General features: G+C 33.0%; 2 protein-coding genes and 1 pseudogene across 4 annotated transcripts; 2 read left to right on the top strand and 1 right to left on the bottom strand.

Annotated features, from left to right (window-relative positions):
• Positions 1-1,607: 1,607 nt before the first annotated feature.
• On the bottom strand, positions 1,608-5,537 carry CKB4 (casein kinase II beta subunit 4). The gene is made up of 5 exons (XM_011034335.1): positions 4,943-5,537; positions 3,669-3,887; positions 2,941-3,050; positions 2,669-2,834; positions 1,608-2,085 (listed from the first exon to the last, which is right to left on the bottom strand). Exons 1-5 carry the CDS (start codon positions 5,217-5,219, stop codon positions 1,955-1,957), a joined length of 903 nt encoding a protein of 300 aa, XP_011032637.1. The 5' UTR covers positions 5,220-5,537; the 3' UTR covers positions 1,608-1,954.
• Positions 5,538-9,159: 3,622 nt separating this feature from the next.
• Positions 9,160-10,268, top strand: LOC105138105 (cytochrome P450 714C2-like; annotated as a pseudogene).
• A 4,045-nt stretch (positions 10,269-14,313) lies between these two features.
• Positions 14,314-17,780, top strand: LOC105131370 (rac-like GTP-binding protein RAC2). Of its 3 annotated transcripts, none has more exons than XM_011034315.1 (8): positions 14,314-14,436; positions 14,690-14,859; positions 14,995-15,082; positions 15,920-16,029; positions 16,173-16,236; positions 16,785-16,849; positions 16,983-17,048; positions 17,401-17,780. In XM_011034315.1, exons 2-8 carry the CDS (start codon positions 14,731-14,733, stop codon positions 17,497-17,499), a joined length of 621 nt encoding a protein of 206 aa, XP_011032617.1. In that variant the 5' UTR covers positions 14,314-14,436; positions 14,690-14,730; the 3' UTR covers positions 17,500-17,780. The 3 variants fall into 3 exon arrangements, with proteins under 3 accessions (XP_011032617.1, XP_011032626.1, XP_011032609.1); XM_011034324.1 differs by having other exon boundaries at positions 14,684-14,859; XM_011034307.1 differs by lacking the exon at positions 14,314-14,436 and having other exon boundaries at positions 14,478-14,859.
• Positions 17,781-21,247: the final 3,467 nt, after the last annotated feature.

Raw genomic sequence — 21,247 nt, 5'->3', positions numbered from 1 at the left:
CATGAGGATGTCTGAGAAACCAATTGAAAATCCATAGAATGAAACGAACAAGTTGCTACACTAAGAATCAATAAATATTGATATATAGTTTAAAATATCAAATATCTTGTTTGCTTTTCATACTTGTGTTTTCTTGCCTGTTTTGTCGATTTTATGATGTATTAAAAAATGAGTTTATTCCTCTTTTGATCACTTTGATTCCCGACCGCCCTCCTCTAGAAAAACTAGACTAACCTCACCTTAGCAATGCAATTTTTTCCTTGATCTAGAAATTTAAGTTTTTAAAATTGATATTAAAAATAATTTTATATTATTTTTTTAATATATTTTTTTAAGTGAAAATCTTTCCATTTTAAAATTTGTACTATTTTATATTTAGTTTTTATTAATTAGAATGTGGTAATAAGATTTAAATTTATAACTAAATGAAACTTTAATATCAGGTGAAAAAACTAACCGTTTTAATCTTAAAATTTAAATGGAAAAAAAATAGTTTTGTATTACCTAAATGATGCGACTATCAACATGTACACGTTTACCTAGTCTGGCTAGGACAACTGATGAAGCTTCATTCATGGTTGAAAATAGTGGATTCAAATTTGAACAGATTCAATTAATGGGACAAGTTTCAGAAAACACGGGGCAATTGTCTAGAAAAAAGGGGTAAAATTGAACTTAAAAACCCAATGAGGGTGATTATGAGTTCTTTTGGACAATGGAGGGTAGTTCCCCCTTCACTCACTGAATCTCTGCCCTCTGCCTGTTAGCATATACTGATTAAAACCCGGAGGAAACTATAGATTCTTTGCAAAAAGAAAGGTGATGGGCGTCAGGAGAGTTGAAAAGGATGCCGCAAAGGAGGCCTTAAAAGTAGATTGCCACATGCATCTAAAGTGAGAAAAGTTTCCACCATCGTATAATTATTACTAGCTGAAACTTTATCAGAGGTAGGGCAGGGATCCAGATGGAGAATTCCACTCTCTATTTTTTTAACTACACAAAATTCTAAATCAATTTTATTAAAAAAAAAAAATACTCTCAATTAAGCCGTCCCATCCATCCTTATCATGGATTCCATCCAAATCGTGCCTTCCTTATTTAAAGAATAATACTGATATAACAATTTGTTTGGAGGTCAAATTGGAGATAATCGAATAGTTAGGAGGCATTTTTGAGGCTCTCTTTTTTGTTTTTGTTTGGACGGCTCAAATTGAATGCCGCCCCAGTACACCTAGTTGAAGCGCAAGCGTGCAGCTTGGGCGCCATGGAGAAAGTGAGCACAGGTTCAAAATCTGGATTTATATTCCTATGGTCATGTCATTATCATGTTCAGACATGTTATACATCAAACGCTTGTTGGTAGTAGAAAGACATGCGTGGAGAAATCAGGAGGAGGAAGTTTCTTGATCCGACCACACATCAAGTCATTTTCACTGTTACTTGAAGAAATTCGGTGCCTACCATGATTCCCTTTATAAACTACAAACAAATGGACTAGCAGGGCTCCCAGCTCTTGCAGGCAAGGAATCAAGGTAAGGACAAACAATTCACATCTTCCAAATGGTCTGCAGATAGCAATCAGGATAAGGAATCTGGACGAACTATCGGGAGCTGTCATGGTAAGGCACCATGATCATGAAAAAAAGGAGATAGATACTGGGAAAACTACAATGCAAAACACTTTGAAATAATTCCTCAAGTTCATAGGAAAAAAAAAGATGAAGAAAAGAAAAGCTTACAAACGCTCTGTTAAATTCACAGATAAAAACTTAGGTAGGTTAACTAATGGCCCATATCGCATTTTCCATTTGAAACTAATCGGCGATCTTTCCAGAATCGTTTGCTGCGCACCTTCACCTCGCTTGTTAAGAATTGTTGCGCTTAAACAAACAAAAGAGGCAAAGTACAAACTGTCAACCAAAGGAGACCTCAAACAAATTTTTGCAACTCCGTGTCATGGCCTGTGGAGTTTGAAGCCAAAAACTCTTGGAATGTAGCTCTGTATTGCTTTCTGTGGCTTTAGGTGTCCATACGTCATCAAAAATAGGTGAGGGAATGTGGTTCCAAAATAAGCTCCATCAATGTCTAGGCAAATGTCAAAGAAATTTTCATATAGAAACAAGACAGAGTGCAACTTTAAACATGTAAATTCTGATATAAAGCCATAAAAACAATGCAATACACATTTAAGCACATAGTTCAACCTAATTGGCCAGACTATCTAAAATCAGAAGCATAATATCGTTGAGCATGCAGATACAAGTTTGGTCCCAAAGTTAAATGTTCAGCAGAATCATATCTAATAAATGGGGACTCCAGGTCAGTAGAAAACAATAACCAGAGGAAGTAAAATCTTTAAAGATACCGCGCATGGCATGAGCAGATTCCAATTATACAAAATGATATCAAGTTGCTAATGACTGGTATTCTAGGCCCTATTTGTTTTTGCAGTTGAAACTGTTTTTGCAGTTGAGAAGTATTTTTATAAAAAATTAAATTTGTCTTTTGCTTCAAATTAATTATTTTTTGGTGTTTTCTAATCGTTTTGATATACTGATATTAAAAATATATATTTTTTTAAAATAAATTGTTTCAATGCATTTCCAAGCAAAAAACACTTTGAAAAGCAATTATTACTACAATACCAAACAGGCTCCTGGAAGGATACTGCCTTGATACTTGGATCGAGGGTAATAGATGTCTTCACATTTTGGACAGTAGATTTTGACAGTACTAGAACGAGGAATGTCTGATTGACCAACTGGAAGGCAGGGCTGTCCACAGCAATAAACTCGTGGGCATCTCCCGAAGTCATAGTTTTTGTACTTCTCCAACTGTTGAAGTTTCCAAAACAACATTTAATGCCCAATTAAATAAGACAAGATGACAAACAAAAGAATAGCAGAGGAAACTGATGGAAGCAGCACTAAAGAATATTACCATTGCAGACATCCCCTTGCTAGTAAGTATGTAACGCACATGAATAAGACCGTAGAGCATCTCTGCTGCGGATTCCACCAACTCATTCTGTTCTTCAGTGAACATATCACCTGAGAATGTGCAAATGCATGGAAGAAGCTTAACACCACAATACAATACACACAATGATGCACAGGTTCCACACTGAACCATGGATCCATTAGTGTGAGAAAACTTGATCAAGCTACAAACTCTCCTCTTCTATTTCTAGGATGTCAGAAAACATGGCCACCTAAAGTGGATTTCTCAGGCTTTGAACTTTCATCACCCACATTAAGTTTCATTCAAAGCAATGTCTCATTTATACCATTACCCTATGAGCTAGGACTCCTTAAATTATTCAATCACTTATTTCAAGACCAACACAATCCAACAATAATGAACAAAGTCACAAAATAGTACATGTTAAGACCACCATGCACGTTATAAAGAATCAGCTGCCCAAGCCTAGATTCTGCATTTTTTTTTAGCATGGTCATAGATTATGGACATGGGCCATGTGAAACTTCAACTTAAAGAGATTAGCAAGCATCAGAAAAACATAACAAGCGAACTGGATTCCAAAAAAAGGGTAGAGAGTTTGGAAGGAACATAACCAGTCCAGTCTGGAACATTGAGAAGCCTATATAACAAATTAAACAGTAATTACAAACAAGCAGTAGTCCTATTTACTGCAAAGAATTGCTTACCATGAGAAGATTCAACATCCAATATAAGATCAAGTGCATAATCATAGTATGGAACTTGACTGCTCAATCCACAAAGATTAAAATCATCCTGAATGTACTCATCATCAACTTCACAGAAAAATTCATTTCCACGCAAATTGCAAAACCATGAGATCCAAGATGTATCATCTCCATCAGAACCACTAACATCAGACTCCTCACTGTCTGTCTCAGATTCCTCTGCGGTTCATCCAAATAAGGGCATCATAAGCAGATGATTATTAATGACCTTACATTGATAATTGAGTAGAGAATAGAGAATAAGCAAAGCCACAAGGGCCTAAATTAAATAGGTTGGGGAACAGGACCAAATTAACATAGAATCCAAGTAGTCAAAGGAATCCAAATGGATGGCATTAGGTTTAAACATCCTTTTCTACAACCACTGCAATTCCACAAACAGAAGGAGTAAGAAAAAGAAGCGCACTTAAATCCTTACCTATTATTCTTAGCTGTAAAGGACTCTCTATATATACTATCTCATGCAAAATGTCAATAATACATTGGTAGTCAACAGAAAACATAACAAACGAAGATCTATTGGCGGCTAGAATGTACCGTATACAGTATACATACAACGAGCAAGGGAAATGCCAAAGTTAAATTCTTGATTGGATTAAACAATGCTCGGAGCCAGTTATTTTTACAAAGGCATAAGTCAAAATGTAGTGAAACTCCTTACACTCAAACAACAATATTAACATCAGACAAATGCAAGAACGGAAGCGAGTGAAAATAATAATTAATTCGAGCATCATCAATTTACCATAACAAAAACCATATTTTTTCCACTTAAAAACGCACATACAACTAATTAACTAGCTAAATAAAACAAAAAATCATTATCGTCACTCCACAAACCAAGATCCCATACCACCAAATAAGCTAAAAAAAAATCACCATAACATATACACACCAGAAATTAAAAGTAAAATCACCCTGGCTATAAGACCTACAGACGCCCGAGCCACATTACTCCAAAAAGAACAGCTAAAAACCAAACTTCCAAAACAACATTAACTGTCCACAAAAAGCTGGATTCCATAACACACATTCACCTCCAAATAACTGTCCAAAACTCCCACGAAACCCCTAAAAATAACAAAAATCAATCAATCCCCCCAAAAAACACAAACAAAATGATAAACAAAAACAACAAAAACCCAGATCCCAAAACACACAAAAACAATGACATGATCAAGCTGAGCCGAAGAATCAAGAGAAATCACTACTACCATCAGAGCATTTGTTTTTGGATAGCGAAGCAGAGCGAGAATCAGCACGATGATGTTCAAGATGCTGCTGATGCTGTGATGATTTACCAGTAGAAGTAGAAGGAACAGACAATCTTTCTTTATCCTTACTACTATTATTCAATCCTCTCGAAGTTGAAGGAGAAGACTTCTCTAGATGCTTGTCTAGCGCATCATTTATACGCTTTCGATCAAGCGGGCCTCCAACAATCTCCGATCTTGATGACCCGCCACCAAACCCACCTCGATCTTTGTACATGATTCTTCTCTCTATCAGTTTCAAAACCCTATAGTCTCGATCTTTTTTTAGCGAAGTTTCAAGCTTTGAGAGATAAACTGGTGGCGAAATAACCCTTCGATTTTGGGAAAATCATGGGGTTCGGATGGATTTGAATATCTAATGATGAATTTGAGCAAATAGGGCTGAATTGAATAGAAAGACAGACGGAGGTAGCTAGGGTTTTTTGGTCAGGAGAAAGGAAGATTTCCACGAGAGATTTTTCTCTCTGTGTGCTCTCTGTCTCTCATTGTTTTTTTCTTGTCATTTCATTTATTTTTAAGAAAATAAAAAATTTTTCTTTTCTATTCTTATTAATTCCTCTTCTTCTTCTTCTTCTTCTTTCTTTTGTCGGGCTTTTAAGGACACAAAGGGAAGAACACTAGATCAGGCCCATTATTTTTTCGTGTAATGAAATATAGAGCCCAGGGTAGGAAGTCGAGGACAAATGATTATTTTTATGTTTAAAAAAAAAATTATTATTTTTTAAATTAATATATTGTTTTATTTTTATATATTTTAATACAATAATATAAAAAAATATTTTTAAAAAATAAAAAATATTATTTTATTATATTTATAAATAAAAAATATTTTAAAAAACAACCACAATCACGTGGTCTCAATCTTAATTAATAATATCAAAATTTAGTTAGATATAAAAAAATTATGATTCATAACTTGATACAACTGAATTTCTAAAAAAAAATATTAATATAAAAAAATTCAATTGACATGATTAAATTTTTATAATTTGATTGATTTAACTAGATTCAATCTATTAATTCTAAAAAAAATAATATATTATTGCTTTAGTAAAAAATATTAATCCTGTAATTTGTATTTAATTCAATAATCAATTTTTTTTTTCACGTCAATCATCACACGCAATTTTCAGGTTAGGTCTGGCAAGTTTTACCATTGAACTTTTGATAATTACCCAGAGACTATATGTTAAATTTCTAGTAATGTCAATAACTATAACATCTTTTTGTTTGCACTCCATGCAAGAGGATATCGAAGTTAACCTCTCAATCCTTGCTGTAATAATTAACATCTTTTCGAATCCATTATAGAGTGCATATTGTCGGCAGCCCAACATACCCAATTAAAGTGTCTTCCTTGCATACATTAAAATTAATTAAAAAAACACTAAAATAGAAGGAGAAATTACTGTACTCCAAGAAACATTTTACTATTCCAATAAAATAATGAAACTGCCATGACTGTAAAAAGCTTTTAACTGTTCCAATAAAATAATCTAGCTTTTTACTATTCCAATAAAATAATGGAACTGAAACTGCCATAATTCTATCATAAGGATTTTTATTTTTTGTATTATTTTATATTGATTTTGTTGTAAATTTCAAGGTTATTTAAGGATATTTTTATAATTTACCTATATTAAATATTATTAAAAAAATTTATTTGTGTGTGATACACACGAATGAATAAATAACCCTTCATATTTTTTGTATAGAGTATGTGACGCTTTGTGATTATTAAATACTAACTTTTACAACAAGGTTTGAAATGTTTTGATACCTTTAATAATATAGAATGACGCGTGTTGAACATGTTTCATGTTTGATATTAACAATAATTTTTTTTTATTTTCTCTCTCGCTATCTTGAGTTCAATGCCAACCCTTTCAAAAATCCATGCTAACCCTTTTAATTTATTTTTTATTCACATTCGATTCCTATTTTTTTTTTATTTTATTAATTTTAAATATCGTATAAAATTATAAATATTTTTCAATTTCACTCCTTATCATTTTTAATCTTTAAATAATCTATCAAATTACAAATATTTTTCAATTTCATCTCCTATGATTTCTTAATCTTTTAAATTTGATTCCTATTTTTTTCTGTTTTTTTTATATAATTTTATCCTTGGGTTTTTTCTATCAATTTTTATCCCAATTCTTTTTGTTGCTATTTTTTTTTCTGCTTTTGCAAGTTTTTTTTATTAATATTTTCTATGATTTCTTCATTCAAAATTAAATTGATTGGGAATTAAGTTTATTGATTGAATTCAAGTAAAAGATTTTATTGATTACGAGTTTTAGATATTAGATCGGGTTTAGGAGGTTCGCTCGAGTTTTTTTTTTCATTTTTTAAGCTAATTTTTTCTTATTTTTTGTCCTTCTTTTCTTAGAGTTGTTTTTTGTTATTTTTTATAGTTTGTTTTCTATAGGATTAGTTTTGTGTTTATAACTGGAGTCATCAGTTTTAAAGGTTAAAGTAAGTTGACTTTTATTTTTGTAGTTCTTTTGTTAAATTAATTTTTTTTTAATTTTATCATTTAATATTTAATTTATTTGAAATTAATCTTCCTATATTATTTTTTGTTTCCATTCTATTTGGTTATCCTGGATTAACTATTTTTTTTTTGTTGCTATGGTGTTAGTCCAAGGTTGATGATTAAGGTTAATGTGAATTGAATTTTATTTTTATTTTTAATTTTATTCTTTAACTTTTGATTTATTAGAAATTGGTCTTCATATTTTTTCTCCTTCCTTTCTATTATGTTACCTCAATCACATGCTCATAGTAACAAGGTTTACGAGTTAATCTGAGTTGGCTCGTATTTTTTTTTTGATTTTTTTATTTTTTTTTATTTTCATCTTTCAACTTTGAGTTGTTCGATAATTGATTTTTATGATTTTATTCAATTTTCTTTCAAACATAATCACCTTAGTATCGTGTTTGAGTCAAAGATTTTGCATTTTAACCTAAGTCGGTCCAAATCAAGTTTTTCCCAACCTTTTTTTAATTATATATTTTTTCATTCATTAATATTTTATTTGTTAGATATTGAGCTTCAACTTTTTTCTTTTTATTTTCTAATAGAGTTATCATATTCTCATTTGATTTATTAAAAATTAGTTTTCAAGCTTTTTTTCATATATTTTTTATTAGATTATCTTAATTTTATATCAATAATTGCAAAGTTTAAAAGTTAACCTTGCTTACCTGATTATTTATATATTTCAATGTTTCCCTTCAACAATGAGTTGTTTCATAATTTGAGTAGTCTCAGACCGAGTTCTTCTTACTTTTTTGGTGTTGCATTTTTTTAATTGTATTATTTAAATTACTAATTAAACTGAAAAATACAACAATTATGCACGGTAGATATAGAAATGGTGAAAGAAATAAGCCTTTGTACATCTATGAGCGTAGGGCAACCTTCATAATTCTTATCTGTCCAAAGATCGTGGACCATTGCTTGGACAGAGTATTTCTCAATAAATGGCCTTATTTGGAGCCATCAGAGAAAGATAATTGCTCCAGAATTCTACATGGATAAGGTTAAGGTAAATATCTATTTTTTTCTTCCAGTTTTAAGTTGGTGCACTAACCATCAGACTAATGATCTTTCTTCTAGAGCATGGTGAGCCTAATGGTGGACACTACAACCACAATGGTAAGATCCTGGGAGAGCAGAATTGAAGGTGACGGAGGCATGGCAGAAATAAACATCGACCTGGAGTTAAGAAGCAAGTTTATCAGCAGATATTATATCAAGAGCTTGTTTTGGAAGCAATTACACCAAAGGAGAAGAAATATTCTCGATGCTGACAACTCTTCAAGATGTAATGTCCAGAAGGTTCATCGGGATTCCTGGCTCAAGGTATGATTTATTCCAAACTTGATTATTAAAATAAATTTTGTTTGATTTTTTTCTTATAAAGAAGAAGCAAAACCAACAACGACTGATATACTTCCTGAAAACCATTCTATTTGGTTTTGAAAAAATCTGACAATCAGTTGTTGCTTTTTGAGGTTTTTAAAAACAAAAACAAAAAAGTTTTCGTTTATAGTTTCCAATTTAGTTTTTAGAAACAGAAATAATACCAACGAGCCCTAAACTTGTCCTGAGCAGATGGCTGTTCATATTTTTTGACTAGTGATGGAATCCTGGTTGTGGCTTCCAAAGCAGAAATATTCCTACCAAAAACAATCGGGAGATATGGAAATTGGAGAAAGAAACTAACTCAATGATATTGAAGGTTGTGAAGGGCAGGGCTGCGGCCAGCTACGAGAAGGACCTTCTGCAAATGATACTAGAGGGTGACAAAAGTTATGGTGACCAAGAAAGCTTTCCATCAGATGTTTCTCTTGACAGGTTCATAGTGGATAACTGCAAGGCCATATACCTTCCTGGTCATGAAACCACTGCCATCACAGCTTCATGGTGCTTGATGTTATTGGCGGCTAATCAAGAATGGAAAGCTCGTGCTCGTGCGGAGGTGCTTGAAATCTGTAAAAATAACTTTACAGATGCTGACATGCTTCGAAATATGAAAACTGTCAGTGTTCCTTACCACACGCAGAGAAATTCATACGAGTCGTAATCTGGAAATTCTAATCTTGACTTTCAACAATTTACGAGCAGCTTCCAATGGCGATCCAAGAGACAATGCGCCTTTATCCACCTGTGGTGTTTGTGATCAGAAGAGCCCAGCAAGATTTATAGTTTAAATACATCACAATCCCAAAAGGAATAAACATCCAAATTCCAATCCCAGTAGCACAACAGAATCCTGATCTATGGGGGCCTGATGCACATCAGTTCATTCCCAAAAGATTTGCCAAAGGAATTCTGGGATCCAGCACGAGTCCATCGGATTATATGCCATTCCGAATGGGTGCTCCTATCTGTGCAGGCCAACACTTTGCCATGGCAGGGCTGATCCTATCACTCATCCTATCGAAGTTTAGCTTCTCGTTGTCACCAGCATACCATCATTCACCCTGGTTTGGGCTGGTTGTGCAACCTGGCAACGGTGTTAGCCTTCATATTAGAAGAGTCTCCTGACATTTCGAGCTTTGAGCAACTTTTATGAGGAAAATTAAGACCGTTCTTTACAACGTTTTGTCAAATAAATTGCATTCAGGCAAAAGACATAGTGCTAGCATTATTTGAATCCAACAAGTGGTTGTTGATCTCACATTTTACGGCTGTACATATACAAATGCACATTATTAAAGTTACTCTCCATGCCCTAACACAGTTCAGTTTGACAATTTGTGTTGGAATCCAACATCTTATAAAGCTAGCTCTATAAAGAAAATAGGATCAGCGCTTTTTGTGAGCAAGATCTCCACAACAGCTTTCATGAGAAGAGGGAGCGACTCTTGTTGCGTTCCAACCGTGCTTCTCTCTGTTATGAAAAATAAAAAATAACAAAATGCATATATTAAGAAAGTTTGATATACAGAAGAAAATACAACCCTACCATCATTTCATGTATTTTTTTGTTTAACTATTTTCCAATGAGAGTAAAGAGCTTTTAAACATCAGAAAAAACAAAATCAATACCTCCTTTTTCTTGCATTCCTTGTAAACATCAAAATGCTCTTGACATTTACTTTTGTCCGGGCCAAACTCTTCCAAGCCTGCAAATTTGCATCTAACATAAAAATATGGTGCTGATGGAATGTGCATAAGAATATCCAGGACAAGAGTTTCAAGTTGAATTGAATCAAGCAAAGCTCCAAATGCCTCCACCAATCAAATAAAATAACAGGCGGTTATACAAGGTCTTCCTTTAGTTTATCGTCTAACTACATGAAAGCTCATTACAAATTCACAGCATTAAGCCATCCCTTCAATTTAGCCATTATCAGAACTTCTAATAAACTCATGCACAAACCATGACCATTTTTAGATGTTACGACTCCCCATTTCTCAATACACAAACTAAATCTTAGGGTTTAGGGGCTATCTACTATAAGAAATGAAATAGATACACGTAATAGAAGATTTACAGTACTAACGACGACAACTAGCACATGCTGCACTGTGTACAACAAAGTAAAGCTCAACACGACTTGGAGATAGACCTTGAGGAAGATAGATGCTGCAAATCCAAGTAAAATAATTCGAGCTTTGCTTTTTCAATCCGTATCCAAGTCATAATAACATCCCAGCAGCATACTACAAAACCCCCTTTTTTTCCTAGCATAGGTGATAGAATTATGTGGAATGCTCCCAACTGTATGTTCTTCTTAAAGAATTACATTCTAGTGGTGTATAGAACAAAGACTAATCGATTTACTTTACAGGGGTTCATTAATTTATTAACAGAAAATGGATTCTGAATAAAAAGGTTTCATTTTTATGATCACTCTTTACTTCCAAGAATAACCCACAAAGCCAATCCAAGCATAACTTCTCATTCCCATCCAACATCAACAATACAATACACCAAAACTAAGACCAATAAGTAAATTTTCAAGAGCCCACCAAGGGAAAAGGATCAAGAATATAAATTACAATCATGCTGGTGAGAGTTATACATAGACATGCAAAATCAAGTGTAAAAAGATGCATTCTTGAACATTAAACATGCAATAAAAAGCAAACTTGCCAAATCAGAGAGAGAGAGAGAAGGGAGCTGTTGCTTTACATTTGAGAGAAGCAGTGTATTGAGGGTAACATTGAGAGTCCGCGAATCTTGCAGAACTTTGGTATGGCGGTGCCGCTGCTTTTGATTCCATTTTTTTTTAAAACTTCTCTTCTTGCTTTCTTTCTCCGTGGATAAAAAACCGGACCCTTTTTCTCACGCATGCCCTCTAAGCGACCTGTCGTTTGACAGGGCCCCAACCGATAACTTGGTTCGTCAGGTCCAAAGTCATGTGATTACAAAAGAAGTGCTAGATCCATCGTTGATCTATAATGAGAGTCAAATAAGTTTTTTTTTTTCATTCGGAATTGTAATGATCAGTTTTATAAGACCCGCCACCGGGCAGGTTATCGGAACTCGAGGTTTTACCCGGATGTGATAAGTGAAAACTTGTTTTTAAGAGCGGTCCAGTAAAAAAATTAACAAACTAATTAAATTAAGAAAATTATAAAAAAATTAATTAAACTAATTAAAATATTTTTAAAAGTACATAGTGTGGTTTGGTTTGGTAGGGGTTTTATAAATTTAAAACTAAAAAACATTAACTGAATCGGTTTAATTAAAAATAAACCTCACCAAATTAAAAAACCAAACCTAATCAAAATCAATTTTAATAAAAATTTTAAAAAAAAACCCAAAACAATATAGTTTTTTATTTTTAATATAACAACGAGTTGCTGTTTTAATATAAAATAATTAAATAAAACTGAATTAAAACCAGTTAGTTAAAACTAATTTTAATTTTATTTTTTATATTTTATAAAATTTTAATTTAATTATTTCTAAAAATAAAAACTAAATCAAATAAAAAACAACCATGCTTAAATTTTAACATATTATGTATTGTCTTCTGCATCATCAAACAAATATAATAATTTTATTTTATACATGATCATTAAACACATATTCGTCTATATTTTCAGTTCCGTTTCTTCCCCTTGTATACCTTTTCTAAAGCATGGATCAAATGTCCTTAATATATAAAAAGACAGATGCTTCATGCTTGCCTTACATCCGACTCCAGCAGCCATGTTCAGCAGCTCTTTCCGTTCCATGCATGGTGTCTCCATGCTGATATGCTCAACGTAATCATTTTTCTACTTGTTTCTGTGATGAAAGTGAGGCTTCAATAAAGGTTGCTTCAGTTCCCTCCGTCCTTCTAGACGCTGCAAATCAAAGATTGCTTCACATGAACAAACCCATACCCTTCTCTCCAATAAATCCAAACTACTTTAGAAATAGTGGTTTGCAATTTTCCCCTCAACATGCAATTTGATGGCTAGTTACTATCAACACCAAACTACCAATCTGTATATAATATCCCTTGGACACTTGCAGAAACAATCACAGCAAAATCTGCCAACAAATACTCTGCTGAAGTTGGAAAGGAAATGAAAAACTGCAATCGTAGAGATTGCAGAAATAATCACTCAATTTTCCATGTATGTTTGAAAATAAATTTTTTCAACAAAAAAATATGTTTTTAATGAAGTTTAATGAATTTTTGTTATTTTTTGAATTTTCATTTATTATATTTTTTGTGACAAGATAGGTAAATAAAAATAAAAATAATAAAAAGAATTTAAGGAGTGAAATTAGAGGCAAGAAAGAAGAAAAGGGACTAAAAAATGATTAGGGACTAAAAAAATAATGAAAGACTATGCAGATGAGGAAAAGAAAAACAAATAGAAGGTTTAATGAAAATAATTAATATTTTTAATTAATATTTTTACATATTTTTCATAACATTTTTTATATATATTTTTACTCATTTTTAATATTTAGACATTGTTTTTTATTCAAAAAAAAAAAAATCCAACCCCTCAGCAAGGAACAGGTGCAAGGCCACTAATCAGCTAGCCGTAATTTCCCCGTGACACTGCGTGAATCTCCAAAAGTAAAATAATGTGCACAAACAAGATTCCAAGAAACGACAATTATTCTATTGCCGTCGAGGTAACGGACAATAGACGACAATTGTTATTTTGTCCACATGGAATACAGCGGGCAGGGGAACGACAATAATTCCATTGTTGATTTGTTGTCTTCCTATTAGTATAAATACAGTACTCCTTTTGACTTAATGAAAAAAAGAGTACAAACCTTACGAGATCATTAACACTATAATTATATTTTTATAATCAAGGATACGCCATAAATCTTAAATCTAGAGAAATGTTGAGTTTATTGTTTGCAGCGAATGAACTTGTAAATCAATAAATTTATATAATTCTTCAAATTAGAAAACAAAAAATAATATTAATTTATTTTTTTAAAATATCAAAACAATATTGTTTTAATAAATAAATCAGCTTATATAAAAACTAGTTTGGACCGCCCTCAGAGATAACGAGTATTAATTTCACCTGGAAGTTAAGTCTTATAAAATACAGCCTTTTAGTAGTTGTAAAAAGACGTTAAAACTATTGAATTTAAAATCACAAAATTTCAAGTTTTACTAACCAGCAATTTCTTGAAGTTAACATAAATTAGCTGCATAAAAGAAATTTACATTCTCATAATCTTTTCAATTCGAATCCCAGAGTAATTACAAGCAGAGCAACCCTTTCAATATTTTGAGAAATATAAATATGGATATTACAAATGCATAGTGTATATCTGTTTCAGCCGACAACGATATGAAAGCTCATGTATATCACTCTGTGACATGCGTTTCCATATCTGTGTTTTACTTGGTGCTTGTGTTCTTAGATTCTTAAAAAGGAAAAAGAAAAGGCAACTCTCGAAGGAGTGACGGTCTCAATTCTACGAATTTAAATGGTTGATTTAGTCAAAGTTTTTCTTTTTCATTTTTGGAAGAATTCAAGCCTTTCAATTTGATTAAATAATTTATTTGTGATCCATGGGGTCATGCTATGTTTCCCTTTGTTTTCCTTGATCCTTTTTGCCTCCATGACAGCTCAAATTAAAGTGATCCAAAGATCCTTTTCAAAAGCCCTTAGAAAATTTTGCTGCTTTCCTTTTAACCCCCCCTCTCTTTCCATATATAACAAACATTCTATAACAGAGGAAGAAGAAGAAGAAGAAGATAGCACCACATAATTCTCTTGAAAAATGAATGCCACAGCAGCAGCAGCAGCATCAACAACAACAACAAAGTTTATCAAATGTGTGACTGTTGGAGATGGAGCCGTTGGAAAAACATGTCTTCTCATATCTTACACTAGCAACACCTTCCCTACTGTACTAAACTGAAGTTTTTTCTTTCTTGTTTTCTTGATATTTACCCTTTTGTTATTGTTTATTTTGCAATTCTTGTGTTAGTGCATATTGGTTTCTAAAGGGTCTTTCTTTTGCTGGTTTTTGTTTTCTTGACAGGATTATGTTCCTACTGTTTTTGATAACTTCAGTGCCAATGTTTTGGTTAATGGGCAGACTGTGAATCTAGGTCTTTGGGACACTGCTGGTACTCTTTCTCTTTCTCATTCTTGATTTGTGTATATGACTAGCTAATCTGGCTACAAGATGTGAATTTGCCCTATAATCTTCATGGCTATCAGCTTATTAATAGATAAAATGTTCTTCAATTGATCAAAGTGATTTAACCATGTCTTCATGAGGTTTATTTCATGAATTTTGAACTGAGAGAAAATACTTTTTTTCTACTGTGTTTTTCTGATGATGTATTGGTTTACTGCAAAATTTGGTGAATAGTTTAAGAAAATGGGAATCTTACAATTATGACCACCATTAATTAAACACCCAAATTCTTGAAAAGTTTTAAGCTTTCCACTTCATGACATCCAATCGGCAACATCATAGTTACTTTAAATCTGTTTCTCTGCTGAACATAATATCATCTGCATTGATTGCTCGAAACAACCCTTTATGCTCCATCCAACCCCTTTTTCAATGAAAGTTGGCCTTTTGGATGCTCTAGACTAGACGGCTTGGTTGGTACAACTTACTCTTAGTTCACTCCAGTTTAAGGTTGTATTTTGATGTGTAATTCTGCAAAAGAAACATTTGAATCACGGAGCTATTATTTGAAATGATTTATTCAAGGAAAGAGAGATCGTCACTGGTTTGACATTGTGAGACTCACTTATTCTGTCATGAAAAGACTTTAACACAGTTTCATATGTTTTGAAGATCCCTAACCTTTTCTTCTGGCTTGTCTACCAACCATAATTAACGGTGACTTTTCTCGTTAGTGCTGAGAAGTTGTTGTGGTGTCTCAAAAGTGGCTCAGAAAAGTGAAACCATGAAATGACGCTGCTAAGTTTTTAAATAATTCATGCAGGTCAAGAAGACTACAACAGGCTGAGGCCTCTAAGTTACAGAGGAGCTGATGTTTTCATTCTTGCCTTTTCCCTCATAAGTAGGCCAAGCTATGAGAACGTATCAAAAAAAGTAAGCTTCTTTTTATTTCCAACTAGATTCGTCTTATGGGTTCTCTTTTCATTTAAATTGATCTGGCAACATGTATATACTCCGCTGATTCTTCCCTTTGCTATGTTTCCTTTTTCTTTATGTTGCTTGTTATGATGGAAAAGTGGGTCCCTGAGCTCAGACATTATGCCCCATCAGTGCCCATTGTTCTTGTGGGGACTAAATTAGGTGATGTGTTCTTCCCTCCATTGATTTATTACTTCTTTGAATGGGTGTTGCATGGACTTTGCTTTTCGATTAATCAAGTTTTACCGGTGCTCTAAATAATCAAGTGTGTTTGATGAGAGTGAGAAAACTACAAGTTTTCAGTTTTTTGTTCCTCTGTATGGGGCTCTAACTGTTATCCAGTTTCTGCTCATATACTGGCATGCTACTTTTGTTTCAATGTAGACGAGCTCACACATGCATATAGCATATGAATGAATGCTTCCATTTTCTCAGAGGTCTGTAATGCCTCTTACAGGACTCTTTTGTTTTTCTGCCACTTTATCCTGTGATTTCTCAGAATTCTACAGTTCAAGTGACAATGTGCAAAGACAAAGTCATTTACCCTTTCATGTTTGTGTTGCTTTGTATTTGGTGCCTTCAAAGCAATTGTATTCAAAAGTATATTGTGATCTTCGTGTAGCGAGGTGTTCCATCTGGTGGTTCGTTATGTTTGAGATGCGCATGTTGTTGTTATTGTTTCAGCTATGAATATTTTATGTTAAATACAGATCTGAGAGAAGATCGTCAGTTTCTCTTGGATTATCCTGGGGCATGCACCATTTCTACAGAGCAGGTAGGCATTCACTTCTTATATTTCCATCCTTCAGACCTGATTGCAGTGATTCTGCTGCCGCGGCAGTAAAAATTTTATAGTTAGATAATTAGTCAAAATCTTTGTATATGACTTCTTGCTTTATTATTACCAGGGTCTAGAACTACAGGAGCAAATAGGAGCGCTGGCATATGTAGAGTGCAGCTCAAAGACGCAGCAGGTTTGTCTCACATCTGTATATTTTCTCATAAATTAGTTAACTGATCAGACATCATTTTCCACCGTGAGGATGCTAGGGCAGCCCTGTTCCCATGGAGCTAACTTGGCCCTGTTGCCCCTCTGATATCTGATATCCGAGGGCCTTTTAAGGGAAGCAGGGTAAAGAAGTTAGTTGAAAGGTTACTGAGGTTCCTAGTACTATAATCCATCTACTTACACACGAGCATAGATCATCACTAGCCATACATGTCAACAGACAGAAGGTGTAAACAGCACAAGGCACATTTAGTAACACTTCTAGCATATTGTAAAAATTTGCAGCAATGTTGAAGCATTTTCTGTGGTATATGCAGAATGTGAAAGCTGTCTTTGATGCTGCCATCAAGGCAGTACTCCAGCCTCCAAAGCGTAAGAAACACAAGAGAAAACATAGGGTCTGCCATATTCTTTAACCAATTTCCTACACAAGGCTGCCACAATCATCTCTACGTCGCATCCATTTCTTCCGTGTTACATTTCTTATTTCTGTTCATAATTTTTTCCCCTTTCCTCTTTCTTTGGATGGTGTCCATGTTGCCTATTTTCGTCGTCGTTTTTTTCATTTCATCTGTTTGTAGACAGACTGATCCTGGTCTTGCATCTAATTCATCTTCAACCATCATGTGCTCGTTCTGTATTATCTATTGGAAAGTGGTCAGATTTCATCCTAGATTTTTTCGTTCTTTTTGTCCAAGCCAGTAGTTTTATATTCTATATCATTATCATGTGTTCATGCAGTGACCATCCTTTGTTTTAACCAAACTGGTTGAAGTGCGAAAGAATATTTTTTTTTTTTTGGAGGAAGAACTTGAACAACGGGCATGAATTGATTTTCAGGACTTCCAAAGCCAATGGAAAGTGCTCTGAAATGGCCCAGGAACTAGGGTGTTGTCTATGTGCCTTTAACAGTTTACCTATTTCATTTAACAACCCTGGCCCCATAAACATACACATTCTGATCTAATTTGACAATAAATTGATGATAATAAGACATATATGTAAGATCGATCTCTCTTAACAGTTGTGATGCTTTTCATGCAATCATTGCTGATTGGTTTTCGTGCAATTAAACACTGCTTTGAAAAAACTTGATTGATGATTATTTAGATAAGACTAAATTGTATGATCCCAATATTTATGGAAAGTAAAATATATAATTTTGAGCCATGGCTAAAATGACATTAGTTTTTTTTCTTGAAAAAAAATTGAATTCAAACCTTTTTTTTTTTTTAAAAAAAAGAGAGAGATGAATTGAATATATTCCATCACATAACAAGAAGGATTATTGTCGTATTTACGACATGACCTTTGATTTAAAATGAGAGAAACCCCTCCTCCAGGGCATTGCGATGCTAAAAATTGTCAACGAAGTATTTATTCCTAGGGGGTGAATTCATGAAGGGGTCTAAACCTTCATATCGATGGAGACACTTGAACAATTTTGAAATTAATTGACGTGGGTCTTATATTGAAACTAGAGGACATAACTCGTATCTATATAATTTCCCCTTTTTCTTCTTGTTTTTTCCCCTTAATTACTGTTTAAAAAGGACATTTAAATTAAAACTTACAAATTTAGAGAAAAAATAAAAAAAGAAAATAATTACAAGTACTTGAATGATGTTAATTTCACTATTACAAGTCGTTTAGTTTAATTATTTTGCGTCTAAATAATAATTAAGGGCATTTTAGATATAAAAGGGGTTAACTTTAAATTTTCAAATGGATGGATGATGTGCGTAATCTTATAGTATTTTAAAGGGGTCATTGTAATTTATCCAATAAATTTTTATTTTTGATTTTTTTATTTAAACCAATTGAAGGTCAAAATACAAATTTTAGTTTAAGATATATATTTTAAATTTTTAATTAAGATGAAAAATATGAAAAAATAGAAATTGTTTTTCTTCTGGTATGATGGCCAAAACTTCCTTTTTTTACTCAATTACCCCAAATGTGAGTTAAGAGCATAATAATTTATTTGCATTGATTTAGGCACAGAGTTTGTTTTTGCAGTGTAAAAGTGTTTTTAAAAAAATAATTTTTTTGTATTTTTAAATCTTTTTTATGCACTAATGTCAAAAATAAATTTTAAAATATAAAAAAAATTATTTTAATGCATTTTCAAATGAAAAACACTTTAAAAAACAATTTCTATTATAATAACAAATAGACTCTTGCTTGTGCAAAAAATCTAGAGAAGATATCTATATAAATGGTTTCTTGTTGTTGGGATAAATTTCTTAGTGTAAATCCCAGACTTACAAAGCAACAAGGATTTTTAAAAGGGATGAATCAATTTTTTTTATCAGTATATTTTTACCAAAAAACACCAGATCAAGAAAGATTTATAAATATAAATTTAAAAAAAAACAAGTATGCCTCGTTGAAGGCATACTTGGCTTGACAGTGTGCCAAGCCCGATTGAGCCTTAGGCATGTTGGGCTTAATAATATGCCTAACCCTAGGCATGCCCAAAAAAATATGCATCCTTTATTGGGGAGGCCCAAGAAAATGATCATCTTTCCTTGAGCATACTCAATGAAATAAGGTAATGTTGGTCTAGCGAATATGTTGGACCCAAGATATTTAGATTTAGACTTGATAGTTTTAGATTTAGCCATCCACTAAGTTTAAGGTAACGTGAGTATGACAAATATACCAGATCCAAGGCACTTGGATTTTATAGTCCGGCATGTCTAAGGTAATAGCCATCTTCTTTTGAGCACACCTAAGATAATGACTATCCTCCCTTAAGCACACCTAAAAGAATAAGATAATATGAGTCTGGTGAACATGTCAAATTTAAAACACTTGGACTTGGCATTTAACCAAGTTTAAGGTAATGTGAACCTGACAAAACTTGGTAGTCGGCCTAATCCATTACACTTGGACTTGACAGTTAGTCAAGTTTAAAGTAACGATCATTCACATGTCAAACCCAAGGAACTTGCCAAGTCCAAGGCACTTGAACTGCTATGAACTTGGTAGTCGGCCTAATCTATTGCACTTGGACTTAATAGTTAGTCAAGTTTAAAGTAACGATCATTCACATGTCAAATTCAAGAAACTTGTCAAGTCCAAGGCACTTGAACTACCATAAACTTGGTAATCGGCCTAATCCATTGCATTTGGACTTGACAGTTAGTCAAGTCTAAAATAACGATCATTTTCTATTGGCATGTCTAATAGAATGACCATCCTTCCTTAAACATGCCTAAAAGGATGACCATCCTATCTGGAACACATCTAAAGGAATGACTCTCCTCCCCTGGGTCTAATCTAAAGGAAGAGCTTAGCCTCTATGGGTTCAGCTACATCTAACGTGTTGGACTATTATCTCTCTTGGAACACGTCTAAATGAATGACCCTCCTCCCCTGGGTCTAACCTAAGGGAAGAGCTTAACCTCTATGGGTTCAGCTACATCTAACGTTTTGAACTATTATCTTTCTATACCTTTTAGGTGTATAAAACTCATCCAGAGACATATTATATTTCTATCAAATATTAATATAGATGTAAGAAATATTTACACCTCATTAAATGCTATTAGGATAAAATTACACTCCAAACCTTTTAACATTTTTACAAAAAGATGAGATTCATAAGTTATAATATATCATGAAACCTTCAAATTCAAGGTTTATAATCTTTATTCTCTACTGAATATATATTTTCAGATCATCTCTTTCTAGAATATTCTTGTATTTTCTCTATTTAAAAAGATATTTATTTGAAAATCGAAGAGTTTTGGTACCTTCATTAAAGAGGATCTTTTACGTATACTATTTATAAGTCGCCTTAGCCTACTAAGCACCAAGTATATACTAAAAAAACACTGATTGGGAAGAATGAATGAGATTGTTAGGATTAATTAATTAACCAATTATCTAACTCGGAAACCGTATTCATAGACTAGCTAAATGGATTTTTTTAGACTTCATCAACAAGTAAATAATTTAACCAGAAGATAAAAGTTCATATCAAATTACTACTTTAAGCATCCAAGAGAAATTGGCAGGATTATTCGTGCGGGGGTTTCACATTTCTTTTTTCTTCTTGTAAAATTCGATTTGGAGTCCATATCTAGTTTTGATGTGCTCACCATATTAAACCGCGATGACAACTCCAATAAACCTAATATACGGTTCATGCACATG

Source organism: Populus euphratica, unplaced genomic scaffold, assembly GCF_000495115.2.
Source record: "Populus euphratica unplaced genomic scaffold, PopEup_1.0 scaffold2.1, whole genome shotgun sequence".
Lineage (NCBI taxonomy): Eukaryota > Viridiplantae > Streptophyta > Magnoliopsida > Malpighiales > Salicaceae > Populus > Populus euphratica.
The sequence above is the reverse complement of the archived record's forward strand: the minus strand, read 5'-3'. Positions and strand labels throughout refer to the sequence as shown.